The sequence below is a fragment of the Panthera pardus genome, unplaced genomic scaffold, assembly GCF_024362965.1.
Source record: "Panthera pardus isolate Hobbes unplaced genomic scaffold, ASM2436296v1 HiC_scaffold_25, whole genome shotgun sequence".
NCBI classification, from domain to species: Eukaryota; Metazoa; Chordata; class Mammalia; order Carnivora; family Felidae; genus Panthera; species Panthera pardus.
In genome coordinates, this window is record NW_026526821.1 from 2089305 (window position 1) to 2102396 (window position 13092).

At 59.9% G+C, this 13092-nt stretch overlaps 1 protein-coding gene across 1 annotated transcript in view; it reads right to left on the bottom strand.

Annotated features, from left to right (window-relative positions):
* The window catches only part of CDH4 (cadherin 4), a 536800-nt gene that overhangs the window by 47786 nt on the left and 475922 nt on the right, over positions 1 to 13092 (bottom strand). Inside the window, 3 exon segments of the mRNA XM_019426377.2 lie at positions 638 to 721; positions 723 to 811; positions 10982 to 11126. Of these exon segments, the coding sequence (XP_019281922.2) occupies positions 638 to 721; positions 723 to 811; positions 10982 to 11126 (318 nt within the window).

Sequence of the window (13092 nt, forward strand, 5' to 3'; positions counted from 1 at the left end):
AGACGCACCCGAGTGTGGTGGGAAAATGCCTCTCTGGAGGCAGCAGCAGAGGCTCCTTTTCCCACCCTGTCCTGAGGTGGCCTCCCTCCGGGGTCCGGCCCTGGGTGGGGTCCACACAATGGGGTGAGGGAGTCTGGGGTGTAACCCAGGTGCCAGCCTCGCGGGGGTCCCGGGAGGGGCGGGGAAGGTGAGAAGTACCCAGCATCGGCTCTGATTGTGCCTGGCCCGCGCGAAGGCTGCCGCCCCCTCTGTGCGCCTCACTTCATCGCGGGGGTACGGCGGGATGGCCTGCCACCTGGACGCCAGGGTCAGACGCGGGAGGGAGTTCCAGGTGTGTACGTGCCAGTCCCCCAGACCCGGGGACCCGCTGTGTGTGGCATCCTGAGACCCACAGAGGTTCGCCCCCGCTTTTTGGAGCCTGGGCCCCTCGGCCCCATACATGCAGCTGGGCCTGTTCTGGAAACCGCACGTGGGACCAGCTCCGCGATCTACCGGAAACTGCTTTGTGGAGACCCCGGTCCTCCCACCCCCCCCACCAGGGCGCAGAGTAGGAGACTGAGTCTTCTGGGGGACACGACCTGGGCCTGGGCGGCCTCTCCCACACGGGCTCTCCCAGACCCCGCGACGCCCACCTCACCTCTCGGTCCAGGCCAGCTGCCACCGTCACAATGTCCCCCGTCTCGCTGTTGATGGTAAACATGTTCTGGGATGGGCTTTGTGGGGGTCTGGGTCACGATCCGGTACCGCACCATCCCGTTGGCCGTGGTGCTGTCGTCAGCGTCATTGGCCGTGACCGTCATCACGTAGGTGCCTGCCACAGAGAAAGCATCTCAGGTGGAAATTGCTGGCGACACGTGCGGCTGCGCGCTCGCACACACCCAGGGCAGACATCACCAGCCGATCGCAGATCCGCGCGGAGGCCTCCGGAGCCGCCCATCCCCCCGCCCCCGCCACGTGCCGGATGCCGGCCAATCGCGGGAGATGGTGCTAGAAGGAAACCTGCTCCCGCACTTCCGCACAGAGACCCTCTGCAGGACTTCTGCTCGAGCTCGGGGCTCAGCCCTTCCTTCTTTCTCAGCTGCGGGAGGGCCGGGGCCCAGCGCCCTCCGCCCGCTCGGCTCTCAGCCTCCGCAGGGGCGCGGGGCGCGGTTGCAGCGGGACGTGGGGGCGCAGAGTGGCGGGGACGGGGGCGCGGCGGGGACCTGCGGCACATAGAGAAGGAACGGGGTCTGGGCGGTCTGCGGAAGGCACGGAAAAGCGCTTGTGGGGCGCAGGGGAAAGCGAGCCGAGGGGAGACCCCGCAGGGGGCTGTGCACACGGGGGTGGAGGTGGGGTGTACGTGCAGGGGTTCCTGCGGGACACGCGGCTGTCTGCGTTTCGGATCCAAGCGGTTGGGGAGCCGCCCCCGCGGCCCCGCGTCTCAGTGCTGGCGGGGGGTGGCCCGACCCTGCCTCGTGACTGCAGGTCCTTTTGGTGTCCACCCTCCCGGGGTTGGATCAGGGCATCCCGCCCCCTGGCCACTGTGATGGGTTCAGCCGTGGGCACCTTACCCATCAGAGCCAAAGGCAATAGTTTCCTTTGCTGGGGTTTCGGGGAAACCAAAAGTTGTCCCTGACCCTGGAGCTGCTGGCTCAGTGAGTGAGGTTGGGGGCTATGGGCACTTTGTGGCCACAGAAGGCCAGGGCCATCTCGGGTGACAACTCCTCCCTAGGAAGCCCCTGGATCAAGCTGCACCTGAACCTATCACCCAAAGACTTTTTAGACATCAAGACGTTAAGGAACAGTAGTTTTAGGTTCATAGCAAGACCTGACTAGAAGTACTCTCGTGTCACTGAGCTCATGCATTTCCATTCTTGTGCCATTTCAGTTTGAGTCTGTGTCACGTGCAGCTGAGTTCTGAGTAGCACCACCCCCAGCCTCGTGCCTGCCACTGGAGCCCTGGGCCCGGTGGCCCCTGTCCTGAGCTGCACGTGTTGACTTCAATTCCTCGCTCCCAGGTTGGGAACAGCGTGCTGTCCAGGGCCCTGCAGGGGTGCAGGGAGTGTGGGCACCTTCTTTGACAGGATCCTTTCTTGGGGGTTGTTGTCTTAAGTTGGGGCTGAACCGGGCTTGGGGTTTCAAGCTGTGCAGCTAGGCCTCCAGGCCTGAGAACGGGCAAGGAGGAGGGGGGGAAGGGCAAGGAGAGAGGGGCTCTACACCCAGAAGCCCCGTCAGCCGGGCCTCCGTTTCCTCATGAGCTCCTTGACGAGGTCCCTGCTCCCAACACGGCCCCTGACTGGTGACCCGGGGAATCCATTTCAGGGACCAAGGCGTTCCCAAACCTTTAAAATCCCAGGCTCAGAGTCAAATTTGGTGCCTCGTGAGAGAGAGTTCTGGAGGCACAGTGTGTGCGGGCCGGATGCTGCTAAGGCTCTCGCTGTCTGGGACCCGCCCGGTCAGTCCATGCCCTCTGGCTGTGCCCCGGCAGCCGCTGGGTGTGGAGCACCCGGTCTGGCTTGTCAGTAGCAAGAGCTGCCCTTTAGTTTGGGCTCGTTATAACACTGTGTTAATTCAGCAGCCGCATGTTTGCTAAACGCAGGAGCCTGCTCTTTAAACAGATGATCTGCTTCTGACAATTCTTCTCTGATTGCAGAAGGAAAGCCCATCCGGTAACCAGTGCATGTTCTCTGGAAGAGATCAGATGGTTCAAGGTAGGAAAAGCACACCCGTGACCCAGTCCCCGACACAACTGCCTACACCTGGCTTAGCGTGTCAGGTCAAGGAGCCTGAATTTCACATCTTCACCACCGAGAGCCTTTCTGCCCTTCCTTTTTTTTTTTTTTTAAAGCAACTTTATTACTGATTAAAGAAATGAAAGGAAGGCATTTTTCACATACCAAAAAGGCAAACACTATTTAAAAATAACGATGATACAGGGACGCCTGGGTGGCTCAGTGGGTTTAAGCGTCCGACTTCAGCTCAGGATCTCACGGTTTGTGAGTTTGAGCCCCCGCCTTGGGCTCTGTGCCAACAGCTCCGAGCCTGGAGCCTGTTTTGGATTCTGTGTCTCCCTCTCTCTCTCTCTTCCAAAAATAAGTAAACATAAAAAAAATATAACGATGATACAGAATAGCAGTGATATATAGAGGACCTGGGACTCCTGCGTCCCCTTCTCTCCAGGGAGCAGACGGCCTCAGCTTCCAGCCTCAGCTTCCGGAGGCAGTTCCACTGTCTGTATGTATCCAAATGCCTTTAAAATGTGTCCAGTCAAGAAATCCACTGGTAGGAATTTGTTCCAAGGGAAAAATCACAGATGTACAAGAGATGATTGATCCGTGCCCTCGGCTGTCCGTGCGGACATGGCTCCTGATGGCCAAGTGTGAAAATCCTTGACAAAGACTTACCAAACACCCACTACATGCCAAGCACCGTTTTGGCATTGCATGTTAGTGAGCAAAACGGGACAAAATCCCTGATGCACAGGGGTGGGTGTGACTATCAAATCCCCCACATGAGGACCCTCGTAGGGATGCAGTGTTCCATACCTTGACTGTATGGACCCCCAAGTCCCGGCTGTGATATTGTGCTGAGGTTCTGTGAGACTGAACACACAAGCATATGCCAGCCGACCAGACACGAAAATAGAGCTCTAACCCGCCACCCGCAGGGACCAGCGGGGTGTGGGGGACATGACCCGCCACCTGCAGGGACCAGCCCTGCAAGCACAGCTCTCTACAGGTCAGCTTGGAGGAGGTGAGACCCTCTATCTCTGGTGACAATCCAGGAAGCCACACATGAGCCCAGCAGCAAAGAGCCCAGAACGGCCGGGACTTGATCAATACCTGACAGCTTCCCCGTTTAAGTCCCCCTGCTTCTGACTCAGGGCTGACCAGGGTGTGTCCCCAGTGACACGGGACCCCCCCCCCCCCCCCCCATCCCCAGGCCTGCAGTCCCATCAGGGACACGCGGATGCTCTCTTAGGTGCACGTTGCACGTGGCTCTAAAGCGATCTCCAGTAAAAGTCCAAGTGGAAAGACCCCTGACCCGTGAAGCTCACGTCCAGTGGTGCAGACAAGCAAAGAGCATAATCGATACGTAAATGATATTAGCTGTAGGACAGCGGGGGTGCTGGTTAAATAAATCATGATGTTCTTATAATAACATTCCTACGATGGACTAGCTCAGAGCCATTAAAATGTTGTAGAAGAATATTTAATGATATCTGAAATTTTCATGATACACGTACGGCTCCCTGGAGAAGAATGAGGTTTCTCAACTGTTCAGTACGACCCCGGTCTTTAAAATCTCGTGTTTACGCAAAGGAGGGAAGGCCAGAGGGCGTATGTCAAATGCTCTCAACAGCAATCTCTGAGTGCGGGACCGCACGTGTAATTTGATTTTTGCTTTCTGAGTTTCTCCGTATCTTCCAAGTTTCCTTCAAAGAGTTGATTATCAGAAAATAAAATGTTACTAAAAAAAGCAAAACAGAAAAAGAAATACTCAGCCGAGAAACAGAATATGGGACTTCTTTTTTTTTAAACCTAAATCACAATTTGGTTTCTCTCAAAAAAGAGAGATGCTGAAAATCTGCTGGGTCTGTGGTCACCACCGCACAGTCAGGTGACAGGCGCGTCACCGGAGAACCCTGTCAAAGGTCGGAAAGGGGCAGGGTCGCTGGGGAACAGAGGAGACGGGGGCCGCGGAGCTGAGCAGGGTCCAGGAGGTGGGAAGAGGCAGGAGGAAACCCTTTTCGACAGCTTGGAGGGCCCTCTGGGGGAGGCGGCCTCCCTCCGTCTGGGCGTGTTCTCCACCCCAGGTGAGCTTGCCCACCCGGTGGGCACCGGGACTCTGCTGACCCGGGGGCAGGCTCTGGCCTGCTGGGTCCCTGTGCCACCGTCTACTCCCGACACACGAGGGCTTCTCCTTCCAAACCCTGCCTCCTACCTTGGTCTCGGCTTTCTTTCCCCGAGGCCTGCAGTGAACGCCGTGGCCTGTGGCCTCCTCCGTGTCCTTCTGTCCTGGGGTTTGGAGGGGTGAGCCCGACAGGCAGTGGCTAGTGGCCATGACCTCGCTCCTTCCTGCAAGCCTCTGGCAAGGTGGGTGGTCTGGCAAACCTCCGCCAGGCAGCTCGAGGCCTTTCCTCGGGCACAGACAAGGTGCTGGGGGGTGGGGGGCTGAGACGGTGCTCCGGCAAACTGGACGGTTTGAAGCAAGAGAACTTTATTATCCCCCAGAAGTGCAAAAACAAAGTGTCGGCAGGGCGGTGCCCCCTCTGAAGGTGCTGGGAGCGGAGGGGGTCCTTCCTGCCTCTGCCGGCTCTGGGGGCTGCCAGCCACCCTTGGCGTTGCTTGGCTCCAAGCTCTGGCCTGCCGTCACGTGGCCTCCTCCTCTGTGCCTCAGTCCTAATCTCCCCTTCTTACAAGGGACTCCAGCCCCAGTGGATCAGGACGCATCCTAATGAATTATGTCTGCAAAGATCGTGTTTCCCAATAAGGCCACATTCCGAGCTTCCGGGGTGACCCCGGTTTGGGGGGACACCATTCCATCCGGTGCAGGGACTGGGGTGGGGCTGAGGCGGGCAGTTAAGCCAGGCAGTCGGGCTGACCCCTGGGTAACAAGGCACGAGAAGAGAGACCTTTCCAACCAGACGCCTGTGGCCTCGGGCCAAGCTGGGCTCAGGGTCAGACTGTACTCCATCCGGATCAGACCCCAGCCCTGCCGCTCCCGGGGCCTGGTTCTGAACCTCACTGAGCCTCTTGGAGCTTGGGGGTCCTCTTCTGGAAGCTGGACATCCCTCGTGGGGTCCCGAGGGCATGCGCCGTGCCTGGGGCGTGAGCAGGGCCGTCCCCATGCGTCTGGAGGCTGTGGCTGCTGGCCTCCAGCCGGGCGGGCCTGAGTCCACGCACAACCACGAGCCCCAGCTACCCCAAGGACAGGCCACGGCCCCGGGCATGCCCTCCGCTAAGGAAGCGCTTACACCAGCAGCATCTATGGTAACACGGGGAGACGGTGCGTCCTTGTTCCCGGGGCCCAGAGGATGAGAAACGAAACATCCTTCCAGGATTTTCTGGGCGCCTCCTTGGGCCTCTCTCCCCAGTAGAAAGGCTTCCATTTTTCTTGGCGAATGAAACAGAACAACGGGATTATATTTTCATCTACGCGGGGCCGCTGCCTGCTGCCGGGGTGGGGAGCATCTCTTACTGATCGCACCGGCAGGGAAAGGGGAGAAAGCAGAGGGTCGGTTCTTGCAAGAAATTCGTGTACAAACGCGGCTGTCCGCCTTAAAGGATTAATTTCACAAGCCTTAAATTGAAGTTTAATTTGAAAACTAATTCAGCCCCATAATTGGCTTTCTGCTCAAATCACTGAGGCTAAAGATTTAAATTCTTAATATTCAGATGACTTTCAAGTATCTGGTACCATCTGTGCATTAGTCCATGGCATTAATCTCAGGGAGCCCTCCGCCGGCACAGAAATAAAATAAATAAATAAACGGGCCACTAATAGAATAATCTATTTAAGCAAAAACTCTGCGTTATCAAGATGAGGGTTTCTTTGACTTCATTGGCAGCATATAGATTTCTCTGCTATTTAATATTTTAAGGCGACATTAATTTCAAAATTTATAATATAGGCCTTCACACAGTTACGAGGGGTTAGGGAAATCAGGAATTCCAATTAAAGCCTTTTTTAGTTAAAAGATAATCACCGCGGAGGCATCTTTTCTTGTGAGGGTCTCGAAGCCTGCCTCACAGAACTGTCAGCCGAGCAGCTCCGAGCTCCAGGAAGGAGGCCCCGGGCGTGTCCTGAGCCCTGGTTAGCCTCCAGGGCTCCCGGGTAGGGGGGCTGTCGGGCTGGGGCTGGGGTTCACGGAGTCCCGCCCTCACCTGGGTGCACAGCGGTGAAGAGAACAGACAGGATCTCTGCCCAGTGCTGTAAACTAGCAACAAACTAACTCCATGAGTAATGGAGTATTAATGGAAAGCAGGGGGGCAGACAAGCCCCCTCACGTGGGCTGAAGAGGCGCCATGTGAGCTGAGGGAGGAAAAGGGGCCAGTGTCACAGCGACTGGGGGCAGGATACCCAGGCTGAGGGCACAGCAGGTGCAAAGGCCCCGAGGGAGGAAAATGCTTCCTTTTCCCGAAGGCCTCGGCCCAGGTGAGCATCTCGTACCACTCATTAGCACGTACGTAGCATATAGATTTCGGGATTCCTCAGCTGGACAATGGACACCTTGAGGGTGGGGTTTATATTTTCCTCTCCTGGAGAAAGGCGCTCTCATGTACAACATGTGTTTTCAGCAGGGGGTGGTGGGGTAGGGGGGGTGGGTGGGGAAACTGCCCACGCTACATTCTGCCCTTCTCCTGTTTCTTTCTCATCTTTTTGCCTGATAGTGGATGTGATGCTTAGAGGCACGGCAGCCATTTTGTGACCACGTGGCAAGAAACAAGAAGGGGAGGCAAATACTGTGTGCACGGATGGGTTCAAGCTCTCCCCCAAACCCCCACTGGTCCAAGCTGGGTTTTCTGTGACTTGTGGCCAACTGCGTTCCTGACAGAGACCTGGGGAGGGGAAGCAGTTTGTACAATGGTTAGCACTGTGGCTCAGGAGTCAGACTGCGTGGGTTTAAATCTTGCCTCTGCCCGCACTAGCTGTGTGTCCTTATTCACCTCATCTCAAAAGTGGGGAAAACGAAAGTGCCTGTCCCGTAGGGCTGTTGTGGGGAGGTCTTGGAGAGCTGCACGGAAACACGCACACGTTAGCCTGCGGACATGTGCGTGAGGTCCGTGCACTGCACAAGCGTCAACATCCTGGAGTGATCTCGCACGACAGTTCTGTGAACCGTTCCCCTGGGGGAGACGGCTGGAGGGTTTGTGGGGTGTCTCTGTATCCTTACAGCTGCATAAACCATCTGCTTTTCCTTCGGGGATTCACGCCCGCCACCTGCTCAGACTCTATGACTTGAGGGCTCCAGAACCAGACCCTGTCTGTGCCTGCAACACGCTCTCAGTGCACGCCCTGGCCGCGGGGGCTGCCTCAGGCCCGGCACACGACCCCAGCCAGGGCATGGGGATCTGCTGGGGCTCCTGCTGGACTCCCTCTCCCGGGGCCGCCCGAAGCTCAGAGACGCCTGCAGCTGCTGGGGTGGCTTGTCCACAGGAAGACAGAGCCTCCCTGGGAGCGAGCGAGCACCGGGGAGGGGACAGTCGGACAGTGGCCAGCAGGGCTCTGGCCGGTCCCACTCTGGACACAGTACCTCGGCATCTGAGGCTGCTGCCCGTCTCTGGACTCTGCAGTTAGATGAGCCGGCGAATCCCCTTTTCCAGGGGGGCCTCTGAGGTGGGCTTTGGATACCCAGATATCTAACAGCTGTGACCAGAGCAGAGGACCCTCTTGACCCCAAACCACGATAAGCGCTGCTCCAGCCTGCAGGACGGGCCATCCCAAGACCTCCACGCCCTCCCAGCCTGTCTGACCCAGTGATTCCAGGGAGCATTTCATGAATCGAGGGGGCGCCGGGGCTGGGGAAAGAATGCGGGGTGAACGTGGGGCCCGGCTGGGACCCTGGTCCGGAGTCAGCTTGCTAACGTCCCCAAGTGAACTACCCAAACCTTAAAAGGTTTTTACCTAGCTGAGTCAATATTTCATACATCCTTCCGTTTGTTTTCCCTGGCACGTACACCTGAAGCCCTTCATTAGCCCATCACGGCAGAGAATCGTGACTAATTTCCGGTGGTGGTTTTCCTTACCCCACAAAGGCACCGTGGGAAACCTGCCTGTCACCGTGATTCCCTGACGTAAGGGGAGGCATCGCAGAGGCCGTTTCCAAGTTCCGCCCGCCTCGGCGATGCCACGGCTTTGTTTGGTGTCAGCCTGCCCTTGACCAGGCGCGTGAGGGCGTCAAGCTGGTCCTTCGCATCGCGGCACCGCTCCGTCCCGGGCTTCGCTCTGGGACGCGGTGTCCCCACTCCCCTCTGAGGGCTGTTCTGGGGTCAGGGACAGACGCTGGGTCCCCCAGGGACTCTGAAAGCCAGTCAACACCTCGTGTAGACAGACTGAGAGGCACGGGAGTGGCCAAAGAGGACCAGTCTTGGGATCCACACCGGCCTCCGGTCTTCCCGGCCACGCTTGGCACGCCACGTGGCCCCGTGGGGCTGGGCTGATGGAGGGGCTGCTCCAGTCTCCAGGCTTAAAGGCTTATTGCTCGTTTGTTACCCTAATGAGTAAAGCCGGTCACACGTTTGGGAAGAGACTGTCTGTATCGATTTAAAAGACGGCACGGGAGGTTTGAGCTGTGATATCCAGGCGCCTTTACAGAGCGTTCTGGGTCTTGGGGCGAGAGGCCCACCGTGTCTGTGGTAACGAGGAAGCCCCCCAAGCCCGGCACCCAGTCCCCTGCCTCCGGCTGCATAAGGAGCTGGCGGCTGGCGGCTTCCGTCCAGTCTCTCTGGCTGCTTGGAGCTGATGTGCCCGTCGGCCGCCTTCCCCTGCCTCTCCAGGGGAGGAGCCGCCCCGGGTGCCGGCAGAAATGACGTCACACCCCGTCCCCTTCACTGACACCAGGCTGGCCTGCGTCTTGAGGTTCTGAGACAATCAATCGAAAATGGCATTCGCCGTGTGGAAACAGCAGCCCCGGGACACGGAGCTATGACAACGTCCTCGGGCGGGGAAGGGATGATAAATGCTCGCCCTCGCCGCCCCGTGGTGGCATGCCACCGGCCCCTCCCGGGAGGCCGCCTCCGCTCCGGGCTCCTTGTGCCCGGGCTTCCGCTTGTCCAGGGCCAGGGGCCCCGGAAGCCCTCCCGGGACGGGGCGTCGCCCACTAACTTACAGACGCCAGTCACGCTGAAGTTCAGATGGGCAAGGCGGCCTCTGGCCCTGGAAGCATGTTCCGACGTTGCGTGGGGCGCACGCGTGACAATGGCTACCCTCACATGCAGCGGGGCGTCCTGTGTTTTCGTGGCTACTCCCGGCTCAGCTCCACCCGCCCCGACCCCGCAGGCAGGTGCCCCGGGGACGACACTCCATCCTCGGAGGAGGCAGCGGTTTAGGGCCCCGCCTCTCAAACTTGGGCCTGCGCACAAACCACCGGGGGGCGGGGCATCGTGCCCGGACTCCAGGCCCCACCTCCAGAGCCTGAATCAGGGGTGCTTGCTGAGAGGTTCTGCATTGCCAGCGTGTTCCCAGCGATGCCGCTGGTCCCCGGGCAAGGTTCCGGAGTCGGCTGGGGATTCCGGCCGGCTACGCTCAGGAGGGCTGCTCGCTTCACCTCCTCGGACCCTGAGCCGTGTCTTTGCTAAAGGGGAGCGGGAGGGCGCCCGCTTTTTGGGGGATGCGGATCCAGAGACATATCCGGGCGCCAGGGGCCCGGCCCAGGATGAAGTCAACATCATTTACGCCAAACTGAAGTCTGTGGGAAGACTGGCTCTTGGGTCAACTCTGAGGGGTGCTGGGCCTCGGGCACGCAGGCTCACCTCTCGGGGCTGGGGGCGTCTGGCCTTCTCGTGGGTTTCCCAGGGGGCTTGGAATAAAATGCAAAGTGTGGTGTGGGAGACCTCGAATGGCAGGTCTCCTCTCTGAGCTCGCCTCCTGCCCCGGGACCTTTGCCCGTGCCTTTTCCCTCCCCAGGCCCCCTTTGCCCACACACAGACCGCAGACCTCCTGTCCAGGCGGCTCCTGCTCCTGCTTCAGCTCTCAGCCTGTAAGTCACCTCCACAGAGGGGCCCTCCCTAATCTGCAGCCACCTCCAGGACTCTCAACGCCCCACGGCTTCCTTCTGAGCCTTATCATCGGTGCAGTGGCCATATTCACCTGTGGTAGCCTGTCTTGTCTGCACCCCTCTCTGGACCGCTCCCAGATGCACTGTGGGACACGCAGGAGGTGGTAAACGAACGCATCAGCAGAAGGGTCCGGTGGGCGCCGGACGGCCTCCCCGGAGCGCGGGGCCTCCTTGCCCACCGACTCCTGCTGGCCCGCCGGTCGTCAGGGGCTGGGGGCTCACCTGGCTTGGAGCCTTCGTCCACAGAGCCGTTGTAGACCTGGTTGACGAACTCGGGACGGTTGTCATTCATGTCGATGACGTAGATGTACAGGTCGATGGGGTTCTCCACCTTGTTGCCGTTCATGTCCACGGCGTGGGCTCTGAGCTGGAAAGCAACACAGACACCGTCAGCCGTAGGGAACGGCCGGGAGCAGGTTCCCGCGGGCCCTCGGCAGCAGGCTGGGGGTGATGTGAGGGCCTGGGCCCCTCAAGGGAGGGTCTTGGCAGGGGTGTGAGATTGGGACGCGTCATGAAACTTCTCTGAGCCTCGGCTCTCGCCTCCGTGGAAACGGGGAAGGGTTGTCAGCAACCCTTAGTTTTTGGATGAGTTCATTCATTCATTCACCGTTCACTCATTAATTTATTCACTCAACCAGTATCTGTCACGGGCCTCTGTGCACCAGACACTGGCTGGACCCGAGATTATTGCCCAGTGGAACGGACGTGGCCCAGCCCCGGGGCTTCTCATCTGGACGGGAGAGGGACGTCAAGAAGGAAGAGAAGACAGGTAACTTGGGTGTATGGTAGCAGCCGGCTGGGGTTGGGAGGAGGCCGGGCAGGCCTCCCAGAGGAGGTGACATTGGAGCTGAGGCCTGACGAAGGAGATGGAGAGGAGAGCAAGGGTGGAGGTCCCCATGGGGGTCCCAGAGTGGCTGAGGCCAGCCGAGGGGGCCGGAGAGGGGCCGTGTGGGGCCTGGGATGTGGGGGAGAACCGGGTCTGCCCAAGGTCTCTCTTCACCAAGGCTGTGAGTGTCACACGTGTCTCTGTGGAAACCGCATCACCCTGCAAGCTGGACACGTCGGACCCCAACACCTTTGCAACAGGACAGCTCCAGGCCAAGGGCACGAGAAGAGCCGTGCTGGAAGCCTGTTGGAGTGTGGGGGGGTGTCCCCGAGCTGGGCGGGGGGCACACGATCCTCTCCATGGCCTCCTTGGGGCCCCGCGCCAGCTTCTGGGAAGGAGGAGGCCGTGTGCGTTCCACACCTGCCCCACGGAGGCTCGGTTCATCGCGACGGCCCCGAGTGGAATTTCACCCTTGAAGTGTTTAAGGAGCCGGGCGGTGGCCGCAGCCTCTGGGGCGGATGTGAGTCCCCAGCACCCTGGTTAAGGGACGTGAAGCCCCCTCGCCGTGTTAGCCCCCGGCCGGCCCATCCTGCTGCGGAAGCTCTGGGCGGCGGCCAGGTGACCCTCCGCCTCGTCGAACGCGGCCCTGAGCAGCGCACGGGGTCAAGGGTCAGGAAGCCTCTGGACAAGGTAATCCTGAGCTCCGGTTAACGCTGGCATCTCCCAACGGATGTGGCGGTGCCCGCTTTGGCGCGGCCCTGTAGCAGAAGCGGCCCCCAGCTGTGAGGCCCGGGGTCCTCCTGGTCTCCCCCCATCCCGCCCCCCAAATGTCCGTCGCATCGCTAGCTTTTGCGGGGGTGTCCAAGGCCCCCTCACTGCTCGGGGGGCCCATCCTCCTGCGGAGACAGGGAAGCCGTCCGCGCCTTCGGCGACCTGCAACCCCCAAGCGTCTCGTCTCGCGTGAAGGGAAGGTCCTGCTCCTGCGATGTCGTGTGCAGGACGTGTGTCTCTTCTCGCCATGGGAGGGGGACAGGGAGACGCCAACTTGTGAGCTTGGTCTCGGGCCCCAGAGGGGACGGGACGAGAGCGCTGGGTACGATGGGTGCATGCTGCCTCTCCGGGGCTTGCGCTGCGTCTCCGGCTGGAGCACGGACCGCGGAGCACCCCACGTGGGCCCTGAGGCCGCCTGCGGGTGGGCGCTGGGGTGGCACTGGCCGCGCGCCTGCTCAGGGCCGGGCAGGGCCCCAGGAGCCCCACACGGGTCACTCACGCCTCGGGTTTCACAAGAACCTGAGAGACCACCTGGTCCCGACCTCTAGTTTATGGATGGGGAAAGCGAGGCTCAGGAAGATGGCGGTAGTGGCGGGACTCAGCAGTGGGTCTTACGTGCGGAGCCCTCGGAGGAATCTTCTGGAGAACCATCTTGCAAAGCAAACACGACTGCTCTTCGTTTTGTGCGCTTGAACGCTTGTGTCAGTGACCCGTGGCCACGGACGATCAGCCGGCT